The sequence below is a fragment of the Hyperolius riggenbachi genome, chromosome 7 (genome assembly GCF_040937935.1).
Source record: "Hyperolius riggenbachi isolate aHypRig1 chromosome 7, aHypRig1.pri, whole genome shotgun sequence".
Classification (NCBI taxonomy): Eukaryota; Metazoa; Chordata; class Amphibia; order Anura; family Hyperoliidae; genus Hyperolius; species Hyperolius riggenbachi.
Genome location: NC_090652.1, coordinates 172,582,968 through 172,597,412, shown reverse-complemented (window position 1 = coordinate 172,597,412; position 14,445 = coordinate 172,582,968). Strand labels below are relative to the sequence as shown.

Here is a 14,445-nt window from a genome sequence, read left to right as displayed (position 1 = left end):
CTCGAACCTCCGATTTTAGGTTCGCGAATCTTGACCGCAAACCTCCGCAAAAAGTTTGGTTCGCGCAAACTTTTACGAACCGCAATAGTCTTCAATGGGGTTGCAAACTTTGAAAACTAGAAACATTTATGCTGGCCACAAAAGTGATGGAAAAGATGTTTCAAGGGGTCTAACATCTGAGTTTTTGCATGGAGGAGTGGGATACAAGCCAGAAGTCCCGGGGAAAAATCTGGATTTGACACAAAAGCAGCGTTTTAAGGGCAGAAATCACATTGCATGCTAAATTGGAGGCCTAAAGTGCTTTAAAACATCTTGCATGTGTATACATCAATCAGGTAGTGTAATTACTGTACTGCTTCACACTGACAGACCAAACTCACTGTGTAACGCACCGCACACAGCTGTTTGTGTAGTGATGGCCGTGCTGGACTGGTGCGCACTAGTGTTGATCGAACAGTGTTCGCCACTGTTCGTTATTCCCCGAATATCAGGGTGTTCGGGTTTGGCTCGAGCTCAGCGGCTGAGCTGTTCGGGGGCCGTTTTGAGGGGCTGGAGGGGACACAGCATGAGGGGAAAGCCTTGGCCACAGTTGGCGGGGAGGGGGGACGGCCCCCCCTCACCTCGGGCTCTCCCCTCTGCGCTCCCCTCCAGCTTAAGTTAGAGTTTGGGCAGCGGGCAGCGGCGGGCAGATACATACCTTCCATGCGTTCCACCGCATACTCCTCGCTCTAGCATCTGACGTCACCTTCTGCAGGTCACCTCCTGCCGCTGCCCGCTGCCCACACTCTAACTTAAGCTGGAGGGGAGAGCCCCGAGGTGAGGGAGGGGGGGGACCGTCCCCCCTCCCCGCCGACTGTGGCCATGGCTTTCCCCTCATGCCGCGTCCCTTCCAGCAGGCATGCTCGGGTCCTCATAGACTTCCATTATGCTCGGTGTTCGGCCGGTGTTCGGCCGAATATACAGAACATCTGGACCATGCTCGACCGAGCCGACCCAAGCCTGAATATCTGGGTGTTCGATCAACACTAGTGCGTACCATGGCGAGAGTGCAGGCCATGGCGGTTTTCAAGCCTATATGGTCGCAGGGCTCTGTGCTGGCTGGACAGGGACAGAGGGGGGAGGGGGAAGGCCGGGGGAAGGCTTCCTCCAATCGCCGAACAAGGATCTCCTGCAACTCCTTTGTTTGCTGCTCATGGTCTCTAGCAGGCAGAAATTGAGCCACCCTACCCCTCAGCCGTGGGTCCAGGACCATGCTGATGCAGGCGTCCTGCCTCGCTTACATCTGCTTGACCCTGGGGTCTGTGCGCAGGCAGCGCAGCATGTGCGCTGCCATGGGGAACAGGGTGGTCCGTCCAACAGAGACATCAGGGTCAGCGTCCTCCTCCTCCTCTGGCCCATGTGCCTCTTCCTCCTCTCTCCACCCTCACACCACTGCTGCTGCACTCCTGTGTTCCCCTTCAGCAGCAACGTCCAGCACCTCCAACTCCTCCTCCACATCCTCCTCCAGGAACTCAAATACCTGCGCAGCAGTGGACTGCGCAGGCGGCTGCTGTTCCAGCTGGTTCAGGGCCTCCTCTCCCAAATCCACCAAATCGCCAAGTGCCCTGTCCAGCAGACAAACAAAGGGCACCCACTGACAGAGGGATGCCCGTTGTTCGCTCACCAGGTTCCCTGCAGGAAGGGAGCCAACACCCAGAAGACCTGCAGCATCTGCCCCCACTGTGAGTTGGAGAGGAGCTGTAGTTTGGTGGTGCCGGCGAGAGTGCCCTCGATTATGTGGCAGTTGACAGCCCTCCTCTGCTCAACCAGCCGCTCCAACATCGCCAGGGTGGAGTTCCAGCGAGTTGGCACATCGATCACAAGGCGGTGTCATGGCAGGCCCTCACGCTGCTGGATCTCTGCCAGGTTTGCTGTGGCAGCAGCTGAGCGGCGGAAAGTGTGCACAATTTTCCATGCCGCTTCTGACAGCTCTTCCATTTCCTGGTAGGTGCGCATGAACTTCTGCACCACCAGGTTGAGGACATGGGTCAAGTCTCCCCTGCTGATGGCAGCCAGCAGGTTGGCGGCATTGTCGGACACCACCAATCCGACTCGGAGGCCTCTGGGGGTCAGCCATGTCTTCTCCTGCTCCCTCAGGTAGCAGAGCAGGTTGGCTGCCGTCAAGTTGTTCTTCCCCAGGCTTTCATCTCCAGCAGCGCTTGGCAGTGGCGGGCCTTAATGCTGCTGTTTATGCGATGTCGCTTGGCGGCGGGAGCCGCTGATGCGCTCGAGGGTGGACCTGCTGCTTCCTCGCTCGGGCATTCCACCAGGCTGACCCAGTGGGCCGTAAAGGACAGATAGTGGTCTGTCCCAAAATGGCTGCTCCATGAATCCATTGTGACGTGGATCCGCGCACTCACGGTGTGATAGTTGTGATCGAGGGCGCGGCCCACGTTCGCCATGGCAAATCAGTGCAGTGCTGGGATCACCGTGCGTGAGAAATCGTGGCAGCTGGGGACTTGCCACTCCGGGATCCCAACCTGCAGCAGCGCTGTCATGTCACTCCCCTCCTGCACAAAGGAATATGGCAGGAGCTGAGAGCACATGGCCCGGGCAAACAACCCATTCAGCACATAGGAGGATCCAGCACGTCATCATCATCATCCCCAAACATCTCCTCTGAACCCACCTCAACCAACTCCTCTACCCCAAAATCCCCTGCATCACGCCCCTCCTCATCACCAGCGCCAGCAACAAACTCCTCCACCTCAAACTCCTCCTCCTCCTCCTTGCATGTCCCCATCATCTCCTCCTCAAACTGCTCCACAACATCCCTCAAAGCGCTCGCGGTCCCTGGGGTGAAGAGCGAGCTCATTGAGGGCAGGCTGGTCAATGGGGTCACCGTGACCATGACCTCAAGCGGTGGTGGAGGCCTGCTGCGGACCGGAGTGCTGGTGGTGGTGGCACTGGTCTCTCTGGTGCGGGAGGCCTGGCTGGAAATGGTGGCTTGCTGCTCCACCATCATTTCCATCACAGCCTGCACTTGACTCTCCACAATGGGCTGGGGGCGACGACCCGTCTCAAAGATGGGCGCAACGTGCTGCTGTTGCGCCTCTGCTCCCTCCTCCACAACTCTGCGGTCAGTGGCTGGCGGCGGACCAGTCACAGACCTGCTGCTGCTGCCAGTGGCTGCTGCAATGGCGCTGCCTCTCCTGGTGGTGCCTCACCCTCTACCTCTGCCAGTCATTGTGCAATAATATACAAATACAGTAAAACAAAAATGTGTAGAAAAGGGCGGGAAAGGGTGTAAACCTTAATAAAGTCTGGGTTGGTGGTGGTGACTGGTGTTGAGTGACAGCAAAAAATGATTTTTTTTTATTTAAATAGTAGTACTAGTACTACTAACAGCACTACTACTAACTAACTCATGTGACTGACAGTGACAATTAAAGTCAGTCACATACGGTCAGACGCAATCAATAGGGTCGGGCAGATGACTGTCACAGATCACAACGGATGCTGGCCTGTGATGTAACTATTATTTATTACACAGTACAGAAGCTAATAAACTCACAGACTAACAGTAGAAATTAACTGAACGGGTATAGTAGTACACAAGTAACTAATAAATCCCTAGTGTACTACACAATAAATAAGGCCTGTGCCAGACAGTGGGTGACAATTAAAGTCGGTCACACATGGTCAGACGCAATCAATCAATAGGGTCGGGCAGATGACAGTCACAGGTCACAACGGATGCTGGCCTGTGATGTAACTATTATTTATTACACAGTACAGAAGCTAATAAACTCACAGACTAATAGTAGAAATTAACTGAATGGGTAGTAGTACGCAACTAACTATAAATCGCTAGTGTACTACACAATAACTAAGTCGTGTGCCAGATAGTGGGTGACAATTAAAGTCGGTCACACACGGTCAGACGCAATCAATCAATAGGGTCGGGCAGATGACAGTCACAGGTCACAACGGATGCTGGCCTGTGATGTAACTATTATTTATTACACAGTACAGAAGGTATTAAACTCACAGACTAACAGTAGAAATAGAAATTAACTGAACGGGTAGTAGTACACAACTAACTATAAATCTCTAGTGTACTACACAATAATTAAGTCGTGTGGCAGACAGTGGGTGACAATTAAAGTCGGTCACACACGGACGCAATCAATCAATAGGGTCGGGCAGATGACTGTCTGTCACAGATCACAACAGATGCTTGCTGGCCTGTACACAGTCAGTAATTAACTATTAACTAACACAGTACTGAAGCTATAAACTAACAGACTACAGCAGTACAAATCAACTAAACTAGTACTAGTACTGTACACAACTAACTATTATCCCTAACCTACCTAAGCTAGTAGTAGGCTAAAGCTGCCCTAGGCTGCACACAGACTAACACTAGCCTAGCACAGTACACTATACACTAAGCTGACTACAAACAATCAAATTACTATCTATCTATATATGAGTACAATCAATGTGTTTAGGATGTGAATAGGAAGCAAAACGCTGGGTTTAGCACAAGAATTGCTCAGACGCAGCAGCACTGGAGATGCTCTCAGTACCACACAAGTCACACAGCAAGTACGTGGCTCCGCAACATGGCCGCCACCTTATATAGAGGAGGGGAGGGCCAGGCTCCCCTCCTCTGATTGGTTGCTAGGGTTGCCAGGGCCTCGGCTGGAGGACTTCTCATTGGCCCACGTCACCCGCCCACGTCACTCCCAAATCCCGAAGCAGAACCCACCGCGTCATCTGGCCGAATTCGAGTGCGCATATTCGGGAACATTCGGATTCGGCATGACACGGAAACCTTCGGGTTTGGCTTCGACTTTGGCAGCGTGGAAAATCTACCCGAATTTTCGGGTAGATTCGCATTCGGGAGTCCTGGAGAGCAACCCTGCCTGCAGCCGTCCTATGCCCCCCTGCAGCCGTCCTATGTCCACGCCAGTTCACAATGATCCTCCATTCCCCTGCCGTGGTTCAGTTTCGCTTCTGCTGACTGATCCGTTGGCGGCCACTGCACCTTCGCGGCCCTGGCCGCAGGTGTCTTTGTTCGCACTCCCGTCGATAAAAGAGAAAACCTCGTACTGTGCCTGCACAGGACGCTCTCGCCGACCGGAGCATGAACGAGAACACCCGTGGCCAGGACCGTGAAGCCACAGAAGTGAAACAACAGGGGACCGGAGGATCATTGAGGACCAGCATGTTCATAGGACAGCTGCAGGGGCTGGCAAAAGAAAGTTTCACTGTGAAACTCTTTCTCCAGCGTTCGGTTTAGATCCCATTTAAGGCAGGGAGGGTTGTGATCACCTTTGACAGTTGGGGTCTTAATCTGGGACAAACTTAACCCATCTTCCAGGAGATTACATAGAAGCACTAGTTGTTTTTTTTGTTTGTTTTTTTGTTGTTGTTTTTTTTAACATTTAAGTTTTACTAAAAATTTTCAAAGAAATAAGCTGCACAATTCAGAATATACATTTAGGCTGGATTCACACTTAGATGCGTTGCATTGAATTGCATCGTGTTGCATAGCAGCATATTTTTTTTCAATTTGATGCAACGTGACACAACTCAACTCAAACACAAGTGTGAATCTAGCCTCAAAGGGTACATGTACTGTACATGAATGCATCTTAAAGTGGACCCAAATTAAAAATACAAGATTTCAGAAATAAAATCTATTTTCTAAATTATAATAATAAATAGCAGCCTTTTTACAGCTGCATGATGACAAATATAAAATATTTTACATTTCTTGGAGGAAGCCCTCCCTTCTTTTCATATTGCCGGGACAGAATCTGGCAAACTGGAGGAGTAGGTGGTGTCTGGCAAAGGAGGAATTGCTAATGGCTGCCACCTGTATAACCCTAGTTATGAAAAGAGAAGGGTGAAAAGTATGCACTGAAATGCTCAAATGCTTGAAGGAGTGTTTTTTTTTTATCTTTGTATGTGTCAGAGTGGTGCAACTAAATATTTTGAATTAAAAAAATGTTTGGTTTGGGTCCGCTTTAACTGAACAATCATTTTCAGAAATCTGGTAGCTTGTAAAATGCTAGAAAAGTGATCTACTATTACGATAAAGGGGCACTACAGTGAAAAACTGTAAAATTTAAAATATGTGCAAACATATACAAATAAGAAGTACATTTTTTCCAGAGTAAAATGAGCCATAAATTACTTTTCTCCAATGTTGCTGTCACTTACAGTAGGCAGTAGAAATCTGACAGAAGTGACAGGTTTTGGACTAGTCCATCTCTTCATAGAGGATTCTCAGCAAGGCTTTTATTCTTTATAAAGATATTCCCAAAAAAGGATTTAAACAATGATGCTGGCCAGCTTCCCTGCTCCCTACACAGTTTTTTGGCAGTTGGACATGGCAACTGCCATTCACTAAGTGCTTTTGAAAATAAATATATCCCTGAGAATAGACTGCAGCTGTGTGGTAAATTTCCATATCAGAGAGGCCTAGTCCTCCTTCATCTTTTGCTCTCAAGAGCGGCCTAAAGCTTTTTCTGGGGTTGATCCCACCCTATATTAATTGCTTCAGACAAAAAAGCATGTTTTAGTAGGTCTAAAACACAGTGGACCTGATCCAATTCACTTTTACTCCTAAGTTTTCTCCTAGGTGATATTGTCACATTTTACCTTAGGCAAGTCTCCCTAACACTGCTACTGCCTATAGAGCGTGTCCTAGTGGCTGCACCTCTTGCGCTTTGATTCTGCCAGGAGAAAAGCGCGATATAAATGTTTGTCTTTGTCTCTCTTTGTCTTTTCATCAATAAAATGCTTTTTAAACCAGCAGCAAACAAGAAAATACTCCTGGAGAACGTCTGGAGTATTGAAATAGAGAATGAATTTGACAGTGCTTTTCCATCTACTCTATCTACTTTTTGATACTTTTTAAGTTGCAGAGTGCTGAAAATGTATTTTAACAGAAGATAAAAAATGATCTCCGTGGAGAAAACTCAGTAGAAAACGTGAATTGGATCAGGTCCTATGGCCCTTATTTAATTAACTTTTTAATGTGTTTTCTGCCAGGAGAAAACAAAAAAAGTATGTACAAAGTAGCTATACAGCAAAAAAACAAATATCATCTTATATCAGTCCTTATGCCCCAATCGCCACTGCAGTCTTCACCCTGAGTGGCGTGTCCCTGCTCAGATTTGGGAGACAAGTGTCTCCGGGAGCTTACGAGGCTTTCTCGTACTGTGCCTGCGTAGTAAGCTCCCGGAGACGCAGGCAAGAGCGAGCACATGCGGGGCAACGGCCGCGCAGCCGCAGTCTCGGTAGAGGAATCATTAGATCGGGACTGGCGGCAGGGAACGGATTATCGTAGGAGGACAGTGCGGGATATGACAGCTACAGTGGGTTATAGAAGCCCCAGGTAAGTGCCAGTTTTTTATTTGTTCAACCCTCCACAGAACCTCTTTAAGAACCAAGGTTTGAGCGCCTTTCTGGGGCGGCTGCCAGCTTTGCTTTAAATAAACTCAGGATCAGAGGCAACTGGGAGGGCTGCGAGCAGAGATGGAGCTGAGCCCCCTGGCATCAAACACTGATGATGTCATCATGCTGGTGTCGCTCTGTCTGCCATTTTGGAAACTGGCAGATTCAATGTAAATCTGCCAGGAGATGAAATGTAGTAAAAAGACCTAATGGAAAGCCCAAAAAAGTATATAAAAACACAATGGGGTGCAGAAAGAGGAAAGGGATGCATTAGGAAGGGAATATTACAATATAAGTGCTGAATAAATAGTGAGTGAAACGTGTGAAGAAAAGCCTTAATGTGAGATGAGTAAGCACAACCTCACATACACATAGGAGAAAGGGGCGTAGGGATCACCATAGCAACCATAGCAGTGCTATGGGGCCCCTTGCTCATGAACACCACAGGGGGCCCTCCTGTCATGCTGCCTGTTTTTGTTTTTTGGTTGTTTTTTTTTAATTCAATGGCCCACGGACTGTCAGTCCCCTGGGCCCCCCAGCCACCTGAACCTGGGCCCCGGCTGCCACTTATAGCAGAGAGGCTGGCAGGTAAAATGGGACTATTTTTTTTTTCACCTACATTCTCTCTGCACATGCATTTTTCCCTACACTTAATGTATAGTTCCAGCCTGGCTTGACCGGAAAAAAAAATAGCAGCGCTGGTTGTAGCTCCGCCCCCTCCTAGCGCTATCTGTGACTCCGCCCATCTGAAATATAGCTCCGTCCCTTCCGCGTGGTACTGACCGTGGCTCCGCCCCCTTCCCATGTGTCTGCTCGGTCACAGCACCGGAAGAGGGGACAGTGGCCAGGGGGCATACAGAGTGAGAGAGAGAGAGAGAGAGAGAGAGAGAGAGAGAAAAAGAGGGGTGATATAGGAGCAGCTGGGGACTCAATGAGCAGCAGCAAGTAGGCTATTAAATGAATTATCAGCCTTCAGCACCTCAGTCACCTGCCTGCCCTCCAGTGGTCACCCACCCTCGCTTGCTGGAAAGCTGGAATCAGGGGAAGGGAGAGACAGACAACATGACAGAGACATCCGGCTAGGCATGACAGCAGCACACTGCTCCAAAAGTGCCACTGTAGTCCCAGGGAGCCAGAGCCCAGAGGGGATAGCAGTGCCATCACCCACCTCACCTACTGCCAGCAGGTAAGCACATACAAGGAGGTCAACGAGAGATCGTTACTTGATCCAGGTGATATTGCAGGGCTAATATACTGTACAGACCAATCACTAGCCTGTGAGCTAGTAAAGCGTTCTGTTGGGCTATGTGAGGTGGGGAGGTGGAGGGATGTTGGAGAGGCGCTCATCCAGCGATCGGCCAACTCGATCTGCCCGCAGTTCGCTGGCTGAGGGGATCAGGGGCTAATGTACACACAGGATTCTCGTGGTTGTGAGCAACCTATTGTAAGCTAAACCTATTGTCACACTGAACCCTCCCACTACCCATGCCTAACCTGAACCAGCCTCCCCCCGGGCACCTTATCGTAACCTCCCCTGCCTTCGCAAACCACCCCCCAATGGCTTAACTCTTCCTTCCCTATGCCTAACCTTAACCTTTCTTACCTCCATTAAAAATTTTAAAAAGTACATTTTCAGGCAACGCCACAGGGACCCATTAAAAGAAACTGGAGAAGGGGGGTAATAAAAAATTTTTTATACATACCAGGGGCTGTTCGCTCCCTCACCATTCTCCCAGGCCACCTCGATCCTCCGATAGCCAGCATGTTAGGTCCTTCAGTCGAGGCGTACTGCGCGTGTGTGGCCCCATCGGCTTCTGTCGCCAGGAGCATTTTGCGCCTGCACCATAGTGCTGACCCTGGACTGTGCATTTCTGTCCAGTCTAATTAAATTTTAACCTAAAATCGATCGAAAATATTTTTCAAACTAGATGGAAAATATTCATTAGTCTTGGTGGTGGTGGTGGTGGGGTCCGAGAGGGGCTTGGGGTTATTGGGGTGGCAGGTTTGGGAGGAAGAAGGGGCCCCACAAAAAAATTGCTATAGGGCCCAGTCATTCCTAGCTACGCCCCTGATAGGAGATGACACCAAGTAGAAATGTTAGCATATCAATATATCAAAAGATCAAATAGGGAGGGAGGGGAAGGGGGCAAAGAAAAGGGAATGTAAAAGGACATGATGAGGAGTAGCAAAAGTAATGTAGAGAGAGAAAAAGGGAGAATAAGAAGATTAAAGTGAAAAAGAATGTGAGGAAGGGGGAGGAGCGATAACACAATTATTAGGGACTGTGAAAGGCGCTCAAACCTTGACTCTTACCACAGTGAGGTGAGTTATTTATGGAAGCTTCATTAACCATTCCCCTGCCTGTGCACATAGAAGCTATGGAAGCTTCATTAACCATTCCCCTGCCTGGGCACATAGAAGCTATGGAAGATTCATTAACCCCCCCCCCCCCCCCCTCCTGTGCACAATTACTCCTTGTTTGCAGCAATTCCTGCACTATAAATCCTTCCCCTGTCTGTGTATATCCTGACTTTGACAGCAGTGGCTACAGCACTACCTTTTAATTCTGTTTTAAGGGCTGCTGCCCAGCAAACTTTCCTCATCTGACATATTTACTGTAGTTTATATATTTGGTCTATTCTAGCATAATGCTTTAGTACAACAGTATGTTTTATTAAATTGTTGGTGACATATTTTTAATAGCAGAGGTTACTGTTGAATTTGTCCAGTCCTCTGCAACTGTTTATTTATGGTATGCCTAGTTATGAATTCATGTTTTTTGCATGCAATGCTTTTTTTATATATGGAATTATTTGATTGACCTGTATGCATTATATGCGTGTCTTTTTATGTTTTATTTTATATTATTTTATTGTATAAGGTAGTGTTATATGGGTGTGGTTTTCCTGCGCATACGCTATAGCATGCACCCAGAGTGTGCGCTACAATTGTGCTAATTGTCCATTTATTTATTTTTGTGTCATGGCATGCATTTTTATGCAATTTTATACAATTGAATGCACTTTTATGCATTGTTATTCAATTTCATGAATTTTCATGCACGTTTATACAATACACTTGTATTTGTAATTTCTTTATTTTACTTGTATGGATGTATCCATTATCAGTGTTCAGAGTTTTTTAGCGCTTTGTGTTAATCATTTTAGGCACTTGATTTGGCCTGAGGGACAGGGACCCATGAAAAATGTTGCCAGTGCTATTCAAGTATATTTGTATATGAATTGGTCTTCATTGAGGTAAGCCACCTCAATCTTTATTTATTTTATCATTTTTGGGCACCTTTTCATAATGTTGTGCATTGTATACCCCCCTCCGCCCCAGCTCAGGGTAGGGGATACTCTTGGACCTCATTTATGGGCCCCTAGGGCCTTTTTCTCAAAGTGTGACCATCTCCGTCTAGCCTGGACCCTGAGTGGAGTCAAGTTTATTTAACTCCACCTTCCCTCAGTGGTTGGTAGCCCCACCTACACAGCCAGCCAATGGAACACACTTTACACCCAATAGTGATCGACTCTGAACCATGAGTCAACAATCACTTTCTGGTTAGCGATAGCATTTGGCAACATTCAAAGAGGCCTGTGAGCGAAAGCTCGCAGAAACTTCAGAGACACTATCCGCACACCACTGGCCACCAGATTGTCCACGCTGGTTCTTGGAAGTAATCGATTCACAGCTGGAACGGGGATGAGTTGAGATCATCACATGTGCCCACCGTGCCATGCTCAATCCTTGTAACTGATACTGTCAATTCCATTTGCCACTCCTTCAACCGTGTTTTCTACTGTAATCCTAGGCAAGAGGTTCTTATATCTATTGTTCCCTTTACTTTGAGAGTCATGTGGTATCAAAATATGTTTGGTATGCAGAACATGACAGAGAGTACATAGAACAATAAATAGAGAAAAAACTGCCCACTATGATTAGGGCTAATGCCATGGACCTGAAAACAGACACTGTATAAGAAAAAGTGTCCATCTAGGCTATCAATAGTAATGAACAATCGCCAACACCATAATATGATGAAAAAATATATGTAGTTTATTAAGGACTTGTCCCTTTAAAAGTTAAAACCAATTAAAACAATATCATTCATAGGCTGACAAGTAATACACCACAATTTCCATGCTAAAGCAGGTTTACACTGTACGTGTGGGTAATATTACACATGGCACAAGTCTCATATAATGCACCTTCCATAATAAAACATTTAATCGCCAAGCATATCAAAGAGAAAGTATGTCTCACCCAGGCCTGAAAGCTGATGGTCTACTGTCTGCCTGTCTGGAGAAGTGATGCTAGTCACGGAATGCATGAGGGACATAGGCAGACAGTAGACCACCAGCTTGCAGGCCTGGGTAAGACATACTTTCTCTTTGATATGCTTGGCGATTAGATGTTTTATTATGGAAGGTGCATTATATGAGACTTGTGCCATGTGTAATATTACCCACACGTACAGTGTAAACCTGCTTTAGCATGGAAATTGTGGTTTATTACTTGTCAGCCAATGAATGATATTGTTTTAATTGGTTTTCACTTTTAAAGGGACAAGTCCTTAATAAAGCTACATATATTTTTTCATCATATTATGGTGTTGGCGATTGTTCATTACTATTGATAGCCTAGATGGACACTTTTTCTTATACAGAGAGAGTACATAGAAGTGAAGGAATGTTTCATTTCGATTTGCTTTAATTTGACATTATTGAGACTGCAAAAATAGTATGATCTAATGTCAAAATGTGCTCTATTGTTAATGTGCTCTATCGTGTAGACACAATTTACAGGTTACTAGTTTGTACAGAAAGTGTATCACAGTTACCTCTCCAGAGACAACTTCCGTAATATGGAATTGGCTTGTTCTAAGTCATAGCTGTCAAGACTAGTGTAACTTTCTGACTGGTGCGAGGAAGAAGAGGAATGAATAGATGGTGGCCCATATGAATATTTTTCATGAAACTCATCTAAAAAAGAAAAAAGTTTTATAAAATTCAAGTTTTATTAATGCAATTGTACATCAGCAACTCCAACTCAAATAAATCACTTGCGGTGCCGCATCTGGAGTATGTGGTACAGTTTAGAGCATCACACTACCGGAAAGACAATGAAGTTTTAAAACAGGTACAAAGACAGGCAAATTAATTAATCTGAGGGATGGAAAGTCTCATTTACCAAGTAACATTACACAAACTGGGCTTTGGAAAAATATGTCTGAGAGGTGATCTTATTGCATAACATTTTTTATAGAAATATTTATATGTTTAAAATCATGTATAGCAAATATAGTAATATAGGTAACCCCATTGGGTACTAAGTACAAAAGAGAAAACAAAAAAGTTAGGGTTTATAGGCAAGTGGATAAATCTATAGAGTAGATAGTAAAATATAACATTTATTGAGCATATCTAAAAGTCAGGTACATGAACAATGATAAAACATGGATTCCATGATCATGTGAAAATAAACTGTACAATGAGCAGCCTAATGCACGTTTCATTGGATTACTGCTACTTCTTCAGAGGCATAGGAGTGCAAGTGGATATGAAGATGGAGATAAAACCATAATATCATAAGAACATAGCACTATAATATCCTTCCAAATGCACACACGCCACGCACCAGCCAGATGGACACTTGCTGCTGAATGAAATAACGTTTTGACACAGGATTGTGTCTGTTTTCTCAGAGAGTGTTGCCCTACTCTGTGTGGATACTCCGAGCATCTGGGGGATATTATAGTACTATGTTCAGATGATATTATCATTTTATCTCCATCTTCATGGATATTCCCGTGCACATCAATGCCTCTGAAGAGGTAGCAGTAATGCTACGAAACGTGTGTTTGGCTGCTGATTGTACAGTTTATCTTCACATGATCATGGAATCCATGTTTTATCATTCATGAACTGTGTTTATTGTCCATGAACCTGACTTTTAAATGTGCTCGATAAATGTAATATTTTACTATCTACTTAGTAGATGTATACACAGGCCTATAAACATAACTGTTATTGTTTTCTCTATTGTACTGAATGTTTAAATACATCCAATGGCAATATTAAAACTTAGCAAATAAGCTATTTAGATCATGTTCTGTTGGCTTTTATACAGACCTAGGGAAGGTATACTAGGTCTGTGGAAAAGACAAGAGAACATGATCTATACACTGAGGAAATGAAACTTATCCAACTGCTTAGAAATGGGTCCTTCACAGTAAGTAGATGTTTTCTAAATGTTAATATGACGGATAGAAATAGAAAGATACCTTGGTCCAGTCAGGGAGAAAATATGTGAGGTTAAACTTGATGAAAGCTAGAGATGGCTCGAACCTCCGATTTTAGGTTTGCGAACCTCGAACGCGAACTTCCACAGAAGTTTGCGTTCACGTAAACCATTGTGAACCGCAATAGACCTCAATGGGCAGGCGAACTTTCAAAACTACAAACACTAATTTTGGCCACAAAAGTGATGGAAAATATGTTTCAAGGGGTCTAACAGCTGGCGGAGTGAGATACATGCCAAAAGTCCCCGGGAAAATTCCGGATTTGACGCAGAGCATGGTTTTAAGGGCAGAAATCACATTGCATTGCTAAATTGGAGACATAAAGTGCTTTAAAACATCTTGCGTGTGTATACATCAATCAGGTAGTATAATTATTGTACTGCTTCGCACTGACAGACCAAACTGACTGTGTAACGCACCGCAAACAGTTGTTTGTGTAGTGGTGGCCATGCTGGACTGGTGCGCACCATGGTGAGAGTGCAGGTAATGGCAGTTTCCCAGCACATATGGTCGGGTTGAGGTAGCTCGATGACAGAACAACAGTGAGTGTCCATCTGATCGAATTTGGTCTGTCCACAATCAAGCAATTACCTCATTATCTTGGGTCAGGTGTGCCCCCCAACACACTCATATAGACGGTCATTGCTTCATTGTGATACACAAGCCCCTTCACCGCAGCAAGGTAACGA

The 14,445-nt window shown here is 45.8% G+C and overlaps 1 protein-coding gene across 1 annotated transcript in view; it reads right to left on the bottom strand.

The window, feature by feature from the left end:
• The window catches only part of CARD11 (caspase recruitment domain family member 11), a 586,831-nt gene that overhangs the window by 198,442 nt on the left and 373,944 nt on the right, over nt 1–14,445 (bottom strand). Inside the window, exon 14 of the mRNA XM_068244905.1 lies at nt 12,296–12,437. Coding sequence (XP_068101006.1) covers nt 12,296–12,437 — 142 coding nt within the window. The remainder of the gene's footprint in view (nt 1–12,295; nt 12,438–14,445) is intronic.